General features: G+C 43.8%; 2 protein-coding genes across 12 annotated transcripts in view; one reads left to right on the top strand and one right to left on the bottom strand.

Moving 5' to 3' along the window:
* Positions 1 to 517, top strand: part of ZYG11B (zyg-11 family member B, cell cycle regulator) — a 39205-nt gene extending 38688 nt beyond the window's left edge. For 9 of the 10 annotated variants that reach the window (XM_030206651.1, XM_030206653.1, XM_030206654.1 and 6 more), the window contains one exon: positions 10 to 517. In XM_030206651.1, the coding sequence (XP_030062511.1) occupies positions 10 to 200 (191 nt within the window). In that variant the 3' untranslated portion in view covers positions 201 to 517. The remainder of the gene's footprint in view (positions 1 to 9) is intronic. The other variant, XM_030206649.1, reaches the window with a different exon arrangement.
* A 14473-nt stretch (positions 518 to 14990) lies between these two features.
* ECHDC2 (enoyl-CoA hydratase domain containing 2) overlaps positions 14991 to 17609 on the bottom strand; it is a 61268-nt gene continuing 58649 nt past the window's right edge. For both annotated transcript variants that reach the window (XM_030207108.1, XM_030207107.1), the window contains exons 9-10: positions 17471 to 17518; positions 14991 to 15629 (exon numbers count right to left, since the gene is read on the bottom strand). In XM_030207108.1, the coding sequence (XP_030062968.1) occupies positions 15552 to 15629; positions 17471 to 17518 (126 nt within the window). In that variant the 3' untranslated portion in view covers positions 14991 to 15551. The remainder of the gene's footprint in view (positions 15630 to 17470; positions 17519 to 17609) is intronic.

Below are 17609 nucleotides of genomic sequence, written 5' to 3' on the forward strand. Positions count from 1 at the left end.
TATTTCCAGCAGCGCGATACTGCAGTATGTTAATTGAAGAGGGTGGCCTGCGCCAACTGTACCATATCAAGGAAAATGGTGATACCGATCCAGATGTCCAGCGAATAGTCAACGCCATTTTAGACAGCTTAGAAAAATACATTGTACGTCATGGAAAACCACCACCTTATAAAAAACCTTCAGCCACGAAGCCAAACTGACGTGCAGTGGATATAGCTGTTGTGGCTGCCCCTCTGTAACAATCGTTTTGAGTACGAAACTGTGTGCAATCTAGTACATTTTAGAAAGCTGGTGGGCCACAGACTGACCTTGAACACCCATCAAAAAAAAAAATTGAGATTCTTTAAACGTCTAAGAAAAGAATGCAGTATTTCATCCACTTTCATGAATCGAACTCCCTACCAGCTGTTTGCTCTTTGTGCGCGTGGGCTTCAGGTTTTTGCTTCTATAGCTAAAAGTCTATTTATTATTATTATTAAAGTGGCTTTCTTGCTTTATTCTTGCCTGCCAAGCACAAGCATTAGTGCCTGCTCTTCACTTTTGTTCTCCCTGTGGTGAGCTATGCTTCCAGTATTGGGGCTTACTCTCAGCTGTTTCAGCACTTTCTAGGAAGGTGAACTTGTGAGGGAAGCTTGATGCCCTTGTAACACAGTCCTATAAGACAATTAACCTCGAGAAGCGTAGGCAGCCTCATGGGTTTCAATCACATGTATAAGCTTAAACTTAACGTGCGAAAACAACCCTAGACTCTAGTGTTCATTTACAGTCACAGCAGGAAAACAAAATCACGTGTTACGGGCCCGTGACTCCTGGAAGTGGCACACTTTTAACAAATAGGATCCTTTTTATATGTACTTTTCATAATACTTGATAGATCTGCCTTTTGCTATGACGAGCAGCCCAGTTCAACAGATAAAGCCGTGGGCAAGCCCAGTTCCAGCTCTTATTCTACTACTACTACTACTTAACATTTCTAGAGCGCTACTAGGGTTACGCAGCGCTGTACAATTTAACAAAGAGAGACAGTCCCTGCTCAAAGAGCTTACAATCTAATAGACAAGTGAACGGTCGGTCCGATAGGGGGCAGTCAAATTGGGGCAGTCTGGATTCACTGAACGGTAAGGGTTAGGTGCCGAACGCAGCATTGAAGAGGTGGGCTTTAAGCAAAGACTTGAAGACGGGCAGGGAGGGGGCTTGGCGTAAGGGCTCAGGAAGGTTGTTCCAAGCATAGGGTGAGGCGAGGCAGAATGAGCGGAGCCTGGAGTTATTCTACTAACAGAATCAATTCTAAGCACTCTGTTAATAATCCGTCCTACCTGTACTGCATTTTTAAAAAAAAAGGATTGATTTTCAGAATCACAGGCACCTACGGTAGATTAGAAATTATTTATGGCACCATTCTTTTCTTTTTTTTTAAAGAACCACTAATGTGCCATCCATTGAAAACTTTAGAGACTATTCCATGATGGCTGAGCATGGAAGAGATTCATTGCAGATATCCTGATAACTACTCTGCTTGAGCCTATATGAAGAAGGGTTCATAAAGTGCTGTCCTAAACACTTGGGGGAGGGGGGGGGGTAATTCTGTACCAGTCCCCTAAAAATAGGCTCCGGAATGATGCACACTAAGCCCAATTCTATATTGGCAGTTATAATTGCCGTTGCAGAATACTAGCTTAATCGTGATGAATTGCATTTGATTCCCACTGCAGCTCCTTGTGACGCTGGGCATGTCACTTAACCCTCCATTGCCCGGTACCCGAATATGATACATAAACCACTTTTATTGTAACCACAGAAGGGCAGAATATCACATTCCATCCCCCTTTCCCTTAAGTCTGCAGTTATGTGCCTAACTTTAGGCTTGAGCACTTACGCTTTCTCAGTGACGGGGTAAATGCACATGCCTAAGCACGTAACTGTTAGTATTGTATAAGCTATGTATCTAAGTGCTAGTCATGCCTATGACCCTGCCAGGTCCATGCCCCCTCGCAGTTACACACTATGAATTTTATGTGCGCAATTTGTAGACTACTAAGGGCAGTTACCTGTGTAACTGCAAATGAGTGCCAATTATTGGTTAATGTGTGTTGGCAGCTAATTTGAAAATTAAGTTACATACATAACTGGCATTTATAACTTTGCACTGTAACCTCTGGATTCTATATCGAGTGACTTTAAATCGCATGTGTAAATCCAGTTGTCTTCTGGATTTGCGGGCACAACTTAATTAAAGTCAATCAGCGCCAATAATTGCCACTTAAGTAATTATTGACACTAATTGGTGTTAATTAGAATTTACATGCAGAACTGTTGAAGCATATTCTAGACTGTGATGGGCATAAATTCTAAGTGGCATAGTTGAAAAGAGGGTGTGGGGGGGGGGAGGGTATGTCATGGGCATTTCTAAAATCTAAGTGTGTTGTTATAGAATACACCCGGTCCGTTCTAATTTAGGCATCGGCATTTACAATGTAACTGCGACTAAGTTTAGTCACGCAGACAGGTGTTTGGCCTAGTATCTAAACTGCGTAGAAATTTAAGCGTATTCTATAACGTATGCCTAATTGTGGAACACACCGAGGCCTATTTTGTTTTGGTGCTGATCTTTTAGGCGTAATGTATAGAATCTAGTCCTAGAGTCAAATTATGTGTGCAAGTTCATGGAATTAGGGTGTTGGAGGGTAATTCTATAACGGGGCCTATTTCAAGAATGTTCTATTAAGAATGATGGGCACCTACATTATAGAATAATAGTGTATGGCTGAAAATGCACATACAGTTAAGGCATGGTCGCTTACATGAGCCTATATGTTGGCCAATATGGGTGTAAATGATAATATTTTATAATATATGCATGTACTTGTGGAATCCGCCCACATGCATATCTACCAATTTCTGTTAAGAGGCTGCTTATCTGTGTAAATGACTAGAATACCGCCATCTATGTTTGTTTGCTTTCTAAAACTGGGGAGATCCTTATAAAACTAAAAACTCAGTTTTACATACAATGCTCAGAAGGGTATCAAGGCCTGTTTAATTGTGGGGGTATTTTACAAAAGGCTCACATGAATGTAAAGCCTTCTGTAGAATACTTATAAACGTGCAGGCATTTTTGTACTTGCTGGCATGTACAGCAGAAGCAGCCGTTTTTACGTATTTATACATGCTTAAAAAGAGTGGCGGGTCAAGGCTTTTGCACTTATAAATGCCAGCTCTCCAACTTCTGTCTGTAGCCTCTGACACACATGTGTAGTCAGACACGTTTAAAAACCTACACATCTAAGTACCACCAATTAAATAGTGAGGCCATAATTTTTGAGGGAGAATTATTCCCTTAATCCCTTATGTAAAGCTCTGGGGAAAATGAGCACTTTTTTTTAATAATCTGTATGCGCTTCTAAGCTATGTCAAAACCCAGTGGAGAACATTTTTACATAGGGAATACACTTGTAGGTTTGTGGCCTGCCCAAGCTATACCTAAACCACACCCCCTTAAAATCTCTGTCCTGGTGTTCTCCACGTGTAAACAGTGGCTTTCGGAAAGCTATTTACACATGTTGCTGCTTACATGTAGAGATGCTTTTAAAATCGAGCCCAAAATGTAACGTCTTCTAGGTGGTTTGTCTGTTAAGATTTCCATTCAGGGCAGAGGATCTTCTACAATGCATCTTTTTAAAGTGCTGAATGTACACCATAACTAGCAAGCAAAAGCTTCTCAAGCTCGACTTCTCTCTGAAAATAGGCCCTGGAGAAATGTTCTAATGCTTTTTTGTTTGTTTTTCAAATAAGCAAACACCTGCCTGGTGTGTTTGAAGCCTCCCTCAACAGGTTTCAAGGGCAAAATTCACCTTGTGGCTATCTTGGTCCTGTAAGTTGTAGATCAGTCCTGCAGCAGTGCCACAGCCAAGGAAAAATCAGTGAAAATGTTATTCAAAACCATCTTGCATTTCTCTTCTGGTACGACCATTTGTGGGGGCTGGTCCCCAATCGCATAGAGCTTTTAACCTGAGTTAAATACTGTCACCTCTTGACTTGAAATAGCTGAGCAACTGCATTTAAGTATTCTTGGAACCCAATGTGAAAGGCTTCAACAAACTATACAGCATGGGGGGGGGGGGGGGGGGGAAGAGAATTCTACAAATGGGGCTAAAAAATCAGCTCTAAGTGCTATTTTATAAAGGGTGTGCCTGGTTGAGCATCCTTGATAGAATAGCGCTGAAAGCCAATTCCCATGCCCAAAGCTGGGCATCAGTGTTTATGCCAGCTGAAACCTGGTGTACATCCCAATGCCCAACTAATTTCATTTGGGTGTGGAAATAGCGCTATTCTATAAAACTGTGCACAACTTTCCAGAACACCCCTGCCCTTCCCCTTGCCACATGCGCTTATGAGTTGTGTGCTAGGGGACTTAGGCATCCAGTCTTAAGAGCTAGTTAATGGCTTGATTTATTTATACACACATCCTTGCTCCATGCCAAAATATCAGTGCCCAAATAGAATCTGGGGGTATAAGTTTAATTTTATAATATGTCACATACTGCCAAATGCTCAGAACTACAGCAAGCCAACAGCACAGAAAATTAGCGCACTAGTGCTCAGAGAAAATGATATGCAAACTATATGCATGCTGTTAAAGCAAGGAGGGGGGACGTGCTTGGCACGTGCACAGAAGAATTTCACAGTAAACCTAGCTTCTGTTCGCATGCACCAGACAAAACCCGAACATGACACATGGTGTCGGTTTCTGCACCTTTAAATATAAGTTTTTCACTTTTTTTTTTTTTAATTGGAAGCCTTATACTTAAATGCAGGAAAGAGGCACCAGTGTGTGCTTTCACTTTTGGGTTTGTTCGGAGTCGTGCACATTTGTTTCTTAATACTTGTGCTTAGGGGCTTGCATGGGCTTCCTTCTAATTCAAAGTTAAAGAAAAACCGGCAGAAAGAATTGTGAGAAATCCTCTCTTCAAAAACCCTAACGCCTACTCAAAGCTGGTGTTATTTTTTCAGTGGTAAGGTGACTTTCTTTTGTGTGCTGTTCTCTGAGCATTGGCAGGGAATAGGAAATGACCTCCTTAACATGCATTTGACTACATTAGCATTCTATTTGTGCTAATCTCTGGCGTACTCATTTTTCCTGTGCCACTGATGCAGGCGCTAAAGGCCTCTACCGCCTACATTTGCTTCTGAGCATCGGGGCCCTAGGGGCAGATAATTCCCCATGCTATTCCAAAACAGCACAGAGCATTAACTCCCCAAGGATCAACGCTAATAGCGTGCAAATTTAGGTGCGTTATTAGCTTTGATCATTGGGAACTGCTGTGGGAGAATTGTGCCTGGGCATGCGCTCAAGGCACAATTCTGTAGAAGAGATTTGACAGGTCTGGGCTGTCAAAAAAAAAAAAAAAAAAAAAATCCTGACCTGTCAATCCTAAAGCCCAAGCCCCCAAACAAGGGTTGGGAGATTCTGTGGACCCCCTGACCCCCCCCCCCCCCCAACACTGGATACCCTGGTGGTCCAGTGGGACCCTTGACAGACCCCCCCCCCCCTCAATGCTAGCGCTGGTGATCTAGTGGTGAGGTCCCCCCGAACCCAACCCCCCTCATGCCTTAAGGCTGGAGAAGGAAGCACTCCCTCCCTCCTCAGGGCACACATCAAAATGGCAGCACCCTGCACAGTGGGATGCACAGGGCAAGGCACTGCCATTTTGAGGTGGCGCCCAGAGGAGGGAGGGTGCTAGTCTCTCCCTCCTCTAACCTTAAGGTATGGGAGGGGGTTGGGTTCGGGAGAGGACCCCACCACCAGGGCTAGTGTTGGGTGGGAGGAAGGCTGTTGAGGGGGGGCCACCAGGGTATATTTGGTGTTGGGGGGGCTTTGTGTTTGGCAGGGGGTTAATGGGAGGTATGTGCTTGGGGGGGGGGGGGAAGGAGCCTGGGGGTTCACCAGACTTCCAGACCCTTACACATATGGGGGTTTGAGGGATCTCGTGGGGTCCACTGGACCACCAGGGCTATGTTTGCTGGTCTCCCCTCTTCCTCTCACTTGCTCCGCAAACCCTGACACCAGCTCTAACCTGGCATAGGGTTTGCCACGGGAGCAGCATCCTTGTTTGGTCCACCACTTGCTGGTCATCTGAGAGGAACGTGGCAGCCCCTCTTTTGCATGCAATTGGCAGTCAGTGCCAGTGAGCTCGTTTCATGTGCTCGTCAGCTCTGATCCTGGGGCAGAGGCAAATGCAGGCGCTAGTCCAACGCTGATGGCCTCTGGTGCCTGTGTTTGCTTCTGATCATCTGCCGCCTAGGGAGAAAGTTCAGCTGTTTGAGATGCCCATGTGTCATATAAACTAGCCTCTGAAAACCTGCAGCACTTGTAACCAAAATACACCTGCTGGGCTGGTTCTTAGATGTTTATTTTCCAGCTATTTAGTATATGTGGAGGGGAGGGGAGTGTGAGGGCACAGAAAGTCTTGTGTTTTCATGCTACAGGTACTATTGCTTGGTACCTTTGCCAGTGGAAGTTTGTGTCACTTAAGCATTGTTGACACACACACACGCATCACTGAGCAGAGGATCCAAGCCAGGGAGCAGCAAGAGCGTACCAGCTGTGCTGGTTTTCTGGTGTTTATCCAGTAAACACCTATTTTAATTTCTTTCTTCACTTTTTTATTGTATCAGGTATTTTATCAGTTAAAACCTAAAATTGTAATCCTTATGTATAAAGCACAAGTACTTTGCCAAAACTATGCCTCTGGTACCACCTCCATGGCTGTTGCATATCAATACACACCTCATTACTACATGTACTTTTACATCCATAGACCAAAGGCTAATTAAAGTTCTTTTCTAGCATTCAGACAGGGTGTACCCATGGCAGAAACTTCATGCAAACATTTCGGGGCAATTTCTGCTGATTTAAGAGACTTCCCTGTTAGAATTCATAGCTGACTAGCCAGGGGAAGATTGTTATATTTCATTACATAGTACTGTAACTGTAGTCTATTCCCTGTTTATAAGTAAGGATAGATAGATAGAATTACAGTTTTCATTGTGTGTCTATTCTTCTCCAAACAATGTAGATGGGTGTCTTCAGATTTAGAATGTTTAAGATTTATTATTTGCCCCTTTTCAAATAGGAGCTCAAGGTTGAGTTACAGTCAAGTACATAAGTTATTTCCCGGTCAAAGTGGGATTGCGAGCTCAGTTGTACCTGAGCACTGGAGGCTGAAGTGACTTGGCCAACCCTCACCACATATCTTGGTGAAATTTAAACCCTGTCTTCCCTGGTTGACCATTTGTTTCTGTGACCAGTAGGCTGCTCCAGTGTGACAGAGGTTCCCCCTTCTCGACACTGCTCTTTTGACCAACAGAAGCCACAAAGGCCTAGCTTCTCCCTAGGCCCAAGCGAACCACTCATGACGTGTAGGTCTAGCTAGCCTGATGGCTGCAAGAGAGAGGGCTTTCAACTCAGGTCTACCCTGCCACAAAGCAAGCATTATGCTTTTAGTAAAGTTGCCTGGCCTTGCTCGACAACCCAAGAATGTATTCCATGTATAATGTATTTCTGATTGCTGCCTCTAACACATATACTTTATAGAAGGAACAGTTTGAGCCATAGAAATGGCCTGGCACAATTCAAAGCTACCAAATATATACGCTGTATACAGTACATGCAGCGAGAGGAAAGTTCGGCTGTTGTTTTCAACATGATCACATTTACTTCTAATTGTAAGGTGTTAAAGGACAGAGTGCCACCCTCATCTAACCATCTGCAAGATAAAAAAGCTGTGTCATTTATGCAGTATAGAGTTATTGGTTGTAGACACAGTTACTCCTGCTGAGAAACATGCTTCTGCTTGCTTTTCTCCTACATTTATAACAAAAACACCTTTTCATCACAGGACTGTCAACATTTAAAGCTCTTCAGTTTGGCAGAAAGATTTATTTACCAGTGTATTTATGTCTTGTATCAGCACAACCGGTAACGGTACGCACATTTTAAAAACGTTTTGGTCTTGTAAGCAGAATATTGTTCCTGGAACTGGTACAAATCAATTGAAAGTTGTATTGATGCCTGTAGACCGATTTAATGTTTTTCACAACTTTGTACTTATGTTAAAGAATGCAGTGGATTCCTGTAATGGAAGCATGCCTGTAAGTTAAATCAACACTGTTCCTGCCCTTCATTTTTCATGTGTGCAAACATCTTACCTTTCAGCTTGATAGACAGTGTGTGAATAATAATCAGTATGGCCCTGGAGTTCATTTTCTGCTTCAAACCATTGACAAGATGACCACAAACACAAAAAAAGTGTTGCAAAAGATATTTTAGCAAGTGGAATCCACTGTGATCGGCAATTATCACTCATTTGATGTGGGTAATATTGAATGTAAGCAGGTTTTTTTGCTTCAATAAATGTGTACATTTTGTGTAAAGTTTACTTGATATCACATGCTACTATGATACATAACTAGATATCAAACTAGCTCTAGCTTTCTGCTTACCTATCTTGAGTAGAGAGATGTGGTAAATCCATCTGCATGAAAACTGTATGCTAGTGTCTGTCTTGCATCTATTAAACAATCCAAACCGGCTTCTTAATTACATAGTGGGATGCATGCAGCAGTCTTTTCAGTCACTTTGGTTAACTGCACAGCTGCAGTAGTAATACCTCTCTCAGGAAAGTGGTAAGGATTGTATGCGTGACTAATCTATTTCTGGAATGTATCCTTTACAGGGAAGCAACTTTTGTTTTAGTCCCTCGATAGGCAGGATATAATTAGACATGCGTGTGAGTGACACCTAAGCTCAGGGGTTTCAATTTCATAGATAACATGTCTGTTGTTGAAAAACAGGCCCACCAGTGGCCCAATGCAGTAAGCCAACAGTGCAGAAACCCAGCTGAAAGGAAACAGTATTCAAATTATATTTATTTAGATTTTGCTCTCACCTTTCTCAGTAGTAGCTCAAGGTGAGTTACATTCAGGTACACTGGCTATTTCTCTGTCCCAGGAGGGCTCACAATCTAAGTTTGTACCTGAGGCAATGGAGGGTTAAGTGACTTGCCCAAGATCACAAGGAGCAGCAGTGGGATTTGAACCAGCCACCTCTGAATTGCAAGACGGGTGCTCTAACCACTAGGCCACTCCTCCACTCCACTATCAAAGCGAAAGCACAGAACAGTTTCATTCTAAGCTCAGCTCCTGTGCGCATGCACCAGGCAAACCTGGCGGTTGTTTTCTGTGCCTTTAAATATAAGTGTTTCAATTTTTTTTTTTTACTTGGAAGGCTTATATTTAAACGCAGGAAACGGGCACCAAAGTGTGCTTTCACTTTTGGGTTTGCTCCGACTCACACACATTCGACTCTCACGACCAGTACTTATGGGCTTGGACGAGCTTCCTTCTGCTTCTGAATTAAAGAAAGAATTGTGAGAAATCATCTCTTAAAACACCCCAACGCCTGCTCTGACCTGGTGTTATTTTTTCAGCAGTAAAGCGGCTTTGTTTTGTACGCTGTTCTCTGAGCAGTGGGAGGGAATAGGAAATGTAATTGTAAATCACATTGACTTGATGTACTGCTTTTAAAAAGTAAGTAAATAAAACTAAACAAAAGGTTGTGTACATTGATTCTATTGGAATTTGAGGTTTTATGGTGGCTTTGTCATTTTGAGGTGAGCATATGGTACAACATGGACTACTGCAGCAGCCCTATGACCTAACGTGGCTGTGATGCATGGGTAGCACTGGCCATTTTGGAAACATTACATTAGCTTCTGCATTCTGTCTTACAAAAGTAAAGCTCTGGCTTGCTCCGTGTCTAAAACAGCTCCTACGAATCAGTGCTTCTTTGAAGGCTGCAAGACAAAGTTGATGAGAAAGCCTAGACTTTGAACAGTATGAACTATTGTGTTTTTGAGGGTGGGAGCTACAGCCCAAGTACAGTAGATGTACTTTCTTCTGCATTGAGATCATGGCGCTGACTTGTTCGGAGGACAACAAAAAGAGAATCCAAATCTCCCGCAAAAACACACAAAACAGCAAGAAAAGCAGAAGAAAGGCATGAAACTGTATAGAGCAAAAACAAAAAATAGTGTTTATGTTTCATTTCGGATAGCATCAGCGCTTTTATTTTTTTGTTTTTGCTCTATATATAGTTTCATGCCTTTCTACTCCATGAGAATTTTGGAGGAACATCTGTATACGTCAATTTGAAGACCCCTGAGAAAGGCCTTTTCGGCCGAAACACGGACCGTGTAAGGGTCCCAATAAAGCTTCTTTTGGCGCTCTTACCATCTGTGGTTTCAGTCTGGTCTTTTGGGGTTCCTTCTGCTTTTCTTGTTGTTTACTGACTTGTTCTGAGCCATTATCCATTGGAAGGTGAAAAATATTTTCCTATAAATTATGGGAGCACACTGTTTTTGTATCCATTCCACAGAGTGAGAAACTAAAAACACTGAAGGAAGTACTGTGCATGGGAAAGGTGTGTGTGCTCAGAATGTTTACACTGGTTCAGAGTTACAGGGAGAGCTGTTCATCCTTGTGCATGACTGTATCTTGCTTGTTGAGTGGCTTTTAATGCATAAGAATGAAGAAGAGATAAGAAATCCTGATAAAGTGCTTCAAAATGCAAATAGGTTTGTTCTTTCTGAGTTTATGACAGTCAGTTTGCTTGCCTTAGCAGAGCTGCACAGGAATGTGGCTGCTTGAACACAGTTAAATTGCAGGAGGGGGGTGGGTATCACAGCTCTGCCTACATGTAAATAGAGACAGACAGGCAGAATGCTGGGAGCTCTTTTACACATTATGAGTAGATTAATTCACTGAAGGGAATAAAGCTTGTGGGATCTATCAGACACACACACACTAAATGGAGAGACCAGGATCTGAATAAGGAAATTTAAAAAGCTTGTTCTGCCCGAGTTTACGGGCGGGGGAGATTGGTGGCATAATTGGGAATTCACGGTGGGGTTTGGTTCTGTGTTCACCTTTGGTAAATGTCTTAGGCCCAGATGATGCACTAAGGTCACCGTAAAGAATCGCTCTGTATTTCCATGTTGGTAAAATTTACCAATTTGGAAATACAGAGGGTTTCCCAAAGCGAATCACATGTAAATGAGCTGTTCGCTGCTTTTGTGAACAGCTCATTTACATGTGGTAAGGGGGAAGCTGATCAGTCAGCTGAGCCTGCACAGAACAGCCAATTGCTAAGTATGGCTGCTCTGCGCATACATAAGTGTTGCCATACTGGGACAGACCCAAGGTCCATCAAGCCCAGTATTCTGTTCCCAACACTGGACAATCCAGGTCACAAGTACCTGGCAAGATCCCCAAACAGTACATTTTATGCTGTTTATCCTAAAATCAGCATTGGATTTTCCCGACTATTTTAATAATGGCTTATGGACTTTTCTTTTAAGAAGCTATCCAAACCTTTTTTTAAACCCTGCTAAGTTAACTGCTTTTACCACATTCTCTGACAACAAATTCCAGAGTTTAATTACATGTGGAGTGAAGAAATATTTTGATTTGTTTTAAATTTACTACGTTGTAGCTTCATTGCATGCCCCCTAGTCCTGGTATTTTTGCAGAGCAAACAAACGATTCATGTCTACCCATTCCACTCTATCATATCTCCCCACAGCTGTTTTTTTTTCTCCAATCTGAAGAGCCCTAAATGTTTCAGCCTTTCCACATAGGGAAGTCGTCCCATTCCCTTTATCATTTTTGTCACCCTTCTCTGTACCTCTTCTAATTCCACTATATCTTTTTTGGGATACGATGACCAGAATTGCACAAGCTCAAACCTCCTGTGAAAGGGTTCATCCAACACAGAGGACCTGCCCCATAGGATTCTTTTACCTGTTACCTGTGTTCGAGATAATTATAAGTCCCAATAGCAAAAGTAATTGCAGCTCCATGAACACAGACTACAGCAAAAGGCTCAATTTCCCTTCCAGGAAGCCTGAGAGTGCTGCAAGATCACCTTCCACTCAGGCCACTTAACATGCGAGATCGGTGTTGTGGAGTTTTCAGTGGGCCTGTTTCTTTCCCTTCTCCCAGCAAATATCGTGGAAAGGGGGCTTGAAACTACTCAGCAAAGATTTCTCCAGCTCTGTGAGAAGAACTAGCAGCTTTGGACTTCAGAGCAACGCTTGTATATGGCTTTCACACACATATGGAAACTGCGTGTATGAAAGCCGGTGCAGGATCTGGATGAGCGTCTTTTTTTTTTTTTTGGATACGGGAGGCAGTGTGTGGATGGATATGGGAGAAGTGAAGGGATTGGATGCTGGGGAGGCAGCGTGGATACTGGAAACAACAGCTTCACAGCTCAACTTTGCCTTTGGTTTGGGATGAGCGGGAGGTGGATGTCTATTCTCAGCTCCCGGCGGGTTGAGGAAGTGAAAAAAAAAAAAGAGCTGCTCTGCAAAGGTCCAGATGTTCTGTCCTGCTCTGACAGGCTGATTCTTCCCCTCCACTATTTCAGCTGTCATTCTAGGCAGTACCGACAGCTCCTGACCACCCCTTAAATTTTCCACGTTAAAGGTAGGGGCTTCTGTGAGTCGTTTGTAAAATGGCTGTGCATTGCTTTGCATGCACATTTTTGTATAGTAATTATCTCATTATCGTAACTTTGCATATAATTTTCGTTAGCTGCTACTGACACAGGAAAAGAGCTCAGAGAACCCCTTTAGTACATGACTCGCTGTACTCCTTACTCGCTAAACCGGTATAAAAAAAAACACATTGCTGGCATCTGGGCCTCAGTTTCTGGCTAAAATGGGAAACAGCCCTCTAGAGGGGAAACCCTATTACTGGTGGTTGCGGAGTCTTGTTAAGTGCTGGCAATTCTGAACCCCAGCAGTTATAGTACCGTTAGATGCTCTCCAGAAGACTGTATCTTGCTTGTTGTCAGAAAGCGGCTTTTAATGCATAAGAATGAAGAAAAGAGAAGAAATCCTGGTAAAGTGCTTTAAAATGCAAATACATTTGTTTTTTCTGAGTTTATAACTGCCAGTTTTTCTTGCCTCAGTAGAGCTGCACAGGAATGTGGCTGCTTGAACACAGTTAAATTGCAGGAGGGGGATGGGTCCCACAGCTCTGCCTGCATGTAAATAGAGACAGAGAGGCAGAATGCTGGGAGCTCTTTCACACATTATGAGTGGATTAATTCACTGAAGGGAATAAAGCTTGTGGGATCTATGATACACACACTGAATGGGAGCATCACTCAAGGCAAGGGGGCCTTTGACAGTAGCTCAGGGCAGAATAAAATGGTCTGTGGGGGCCCTAAGGCTGAGAACAGCAGATGTAGCCCTCTAGGTGCTGGTGCTTGCACAGTCCTGTTAGGGCTGCTAAGCCTGAACTCCAGCAGACAGAACCCTAGCAGATCCTCTTGAAGAGAGGACCAGTGAGAGGACAAGGCCTGCAGGGTACAGCTGGCACTAGGGGCCCAGTAAGGAAGAAGACTCCCTAGATGTAGCCAGCACTAGGAGTCCAGCAGCCACCAGCCCAATAAGTCTCCTGTTAAGGGGCGAGATCTGTGGGGACTGGGAAAAGGTGGACCTGCAAGGAAAGGAGAGGAGGGTCCTAGGCAACAAAGCCATACCCACACACTGATTTAAGTAAGCAGCTGGGATGAGCTTACAGCTACTACCTTGGCCAGCCAGACTGAAAGGGTTTGAAAGGTGTGAAAGACTAAGTTACTGGTTCTAAATATCTGAGTTATAGACTAACGCTATTGGTTTATGTGCACAAGTACTGGGTTAAGTACCAAAACTGTTGAAATTTGGTGGTGTTTGTTTATGGTAACTGGATCGGTGTGATAAGAAATCTTCATTCTTAGGTGTATAAGACACATGTATATAGAGGTCTATATAAATACTTCAATAAAACCTGTTTTGTTTTTTTTTATTAGCCAACCCTATTCACAATAGTGTTTTTGGATTTTTTCCTGGGAGGGAGAAGAGGGTAATCCCACCCACTAGGTGGAGGCACCGAGCGCCAAGTGAGTAAGGGACCAACAGAGACTGCCTTCAGGAGGCTCCCAGCTAGGTCAGGTCCAAGATCCAGGAGTGTTACAAGAGTACGCTTGTCCTTTCAGCACTGACTGAGGTTTTGGGGGTTTTTTTTATTGCATTTTTTTTTTTAATATAGCAGTTGTACTAACCTTCCTTTACCTTTTGTACAGCTCCATGTGCCAAGCAGGAATTGGTCTCCTCCTGTACAGATGACCTACTGCTAGTGTCTATTTTTAGGTGCACACACACACACTACCTCTTCTTTCACTTATGCTATGGGGAAGTGGCACTGCCAGGACATCCTTCTATAAAGGGGCTTGTGACATTGTGTTAATTTATTATTTATTTATTTATATTTTTTTATATTATAATTTATTTATTTATTAACTTATTATTTATTATTGTGTCCAATTTAGATTGTAAGCTCTGTTGAGCAGGGACTGTCTTTTTCATGTTGATTTGTACAGCGCTGCGTAAGTCTAGTAGCGCTATAGAAATGTTTAATAGTAGTAGTAGTAGTAATTTGGCATCCCTCCAACAGCATCTATTTGCATATGAAGGAAAGTATGAGCAATTTGATGGGCACATTCCTTTTTTTTTTCTGCTAAGCTTATTAATATTGTAGACTTGGAAAGGGGACAACTAAAAAAAGCAAAAAGATTTGCTTAGCTAGTGATTCTGATAATCACGAGGAAGCCAACCTAAACCAGCACAAACCAGCCCAGGACAAGAGTCCAGATTGTGTGCAAGGACATCAATTGATTGTGCCTGAGAAAGCAGATGATACCATGCCACCTTCCTCATCTCTCTTCAAGTCCAAGAGTTTTTAGCAGAAAGGCAAAAAAAAAAGAATCTTCAGTCTGAGCAAATCAACAGCTGATCACTATTCCTGGATAACAGGCAGAGGGGAAATAAGCAGACAAGGATCCATTTTCCAAAAGAGTAGCTTAATTCTTTTTCCATATACTTTTTTAGCTTGTTGGGGTTTTATTTAACATTCATTGTACAGACTATAAAAAGTCTAGAAATGTTAACATAAAATGAATCAATCAATCATCGCTAGGTAGATATGGGACAGAATCAATTGCTAACTGTACCCTGCTTTCACCACTAGAAACATTAATCTGCCACTCTCCCATCATCCCACCATCATATTCTGCAAAATATGTAAAAATATTTTTTTGCTATAGAACTGGATTGTCCGTACTATAAATTACAGCAAGTGTCAGACAGAGTGAGTTATGCTAACGCAAGCTGCATGGATATAGATGAAGAATATTGCACTAGCATTTTTAATTCTCCAGAAGCCTCTATTCTGTGCATGACCCGCAGCAATATCTCAAATGCCCAGGCACGAAGGAGGCAGCAGTGCACAATAGTAAATTAGGAAAATATTTCAAAGCCTGCGTTAAATAAAAAGGAACACAGAGTGACAATAAGTAGGATTTTGTGCTTTCTTTTTTCCTCTCTTCTTCTGTCCTCCAATATTGGGTGCAAATGAAATTACTGCCTCTTGAGAAGCCTCAGTCCTTATTCACCAGTAAAATGAGGAAGACGCTTTTCTGCAAAAGCTGCCATCCCTTCCAGGCGGTCTTTTGTAGGTATGACCTGCAGAGGAAAAGGAAATCAAGCACTGAACGTGGGACATTCGAGTTCTCCGCCTCTGGCGGATTTTCCTGGACTTAATTAGCTAATTGGTCTGCACATGGATCTGCGATCCACAGTCAAATTTGCACACCCAACTTTGGGCGACCTACACAGAATCAGACGAGAGGTCTCTGACTGGGTGTGCACATGAAAACCACAAAAAGAGCGGAAGATGAACCAAAACAGACCAGAGAAGGACCATAAGGAGTAAGAGCACCAGAAAAGTTTATTAGGACCCTACACGGTCCGTGTTTCGGCCAACAGGCCTTCCTCAGGGGTCTTGAATTTGACGTTTACAGATGCACCGCCGAGAAACTCATAGCGGACAAAAGCGTATATGCTCACTAGCATATACGCTTTTGTCCGCTATCAGACAGCACCAGCGTATTTTGTTTTTCGTTTTATGAGTTTCTCGGAGGTGCATCTGTAAACGTCAAATTCAAGACCCCTGAGGAAGGCCTGTTGGCCGAAACACGGACCATGTAGGGTCCTAATAAACTTTTCTGGTGCTCTCTATGGTCCTTCTCTGGTCTGTTTTGGTTCATCTTTCGCTCTTTTTGTGGTTTTCATTTTATTTTACGGGAGATTTGGACTTTCTTTTTGTTGGCTTGGGTGTCCACATGCCCAGGGCCGCCAAGAGACAAAGCCAGGCCCAGGGCAAACAATGCACCCCCCTCCCCCGCTTGCTGCTGCTGCACCCCCATCTGCCCACCACCGGCACTGCCCCCTCATCTGGTTCAATCTCTCTCTCATCTTTCCCCCCTCCCCTCAGCAGTGTTCCTGCAGGCCACCGGCAGCATAAAAAAAAGAAGCAAATTACCTCTGGCTGGCCTCCTAAGTGTTTCCTCTACTGTGTGTCCCACCTGTGAGGACACAGGAAGTTGTATCACAGGAGGCAGAATAAAGCAGAGGGAACACTTTTGAGGCCAGCCGGAGGCAGGTTGTTTTCTTTTTTTATGCTACCAGTAACCTACAGGAACACTGCTGAGGGGGAGGAGTGAAAGACGAGAGATGCACTGAACCGGGCAGGAGCGGGGGGAAGAATTTAATGCTGGTTTGCATTTGTGCCACCCCATATCAACGCTTATGGCTAGGCCCCCCTTGGAGGCCAGGCCCAGGGGAATCTTGCCTCCCCCCCCAATTCCCCGGACTTCACAGATGCCGCTTGTGGTGACCTCAGCACAATTTAGATAAAAATGTAGATATAGGCAGGGCCGCCGAGAGCCGGGCCCGGGACAAGGCCGCCCCCGGGCCCCCCCACCCGAGGTCGCCGCCCACCCGAGATCGCAGGGCCCCCCTGCCGCCCACCCACCTGAGGTTGCCGGGCCCCCTCCACCCGCTATCGGGCTGGGCCCTCAGAACTAACCTTAAGCCTCCTTTCACTTCGCAGCAAGCAGCGGCAGGGCAGACCTCTCCTCCTTCCTTCCGTGCCCCACCCTGGCGGACGTTACGTCAGGCAAGGGCGGGACATGGAAGGAAGGAGTGGCCTGACCTGCTGCTGCTTGCTGCGACGTGAAAGGAGGCTTAAGGTTAGTTCTGGGAGTGACGGAGGGCGGGCCAGGCGGCGGCGGCGCCGGGCCCCGGGACTTTTGTCCCCCCCTCTCGGCGGCCCTGGATATAGGTTGGTTTTGGAAACCTTGTCTTACTATTTCACCTGTTCCACATGGCAAGCTGTATGCTCGATTTCCTTGCTACTCATCCCCCATATCCATTGCCAATTTAAATTATACATCAAATACCTAATACCCAACACCTTCAGAATTATTCAACAAAACTTTATGATTACTCTTAAATGATCGTACCTGGCCATAACATAGTCTCTCAATAACCATTCCAGAAGCAATGTCCACCTCGGTGAAGAAGAAAAAAAAAGCATTGTGGTTAATAATGGACACAGAGATCTTCCCGTTACGAATTAAAAGGAAATAAACAATTAGCTGC

This window comes from Microcaecilia unicolor, chromosome 6, assembly GCF_901765095.1.
Source record: "Microcaecilia unicolor chromosome 6, aMicUni1.1, whole genome shotgun sequence".
NCBI lineage: Eukaryota > Metazoa > Chordata > Amphibia > Gymnophiona > Siphonopidae > Microcaecilia > Microcaecilia unicolor.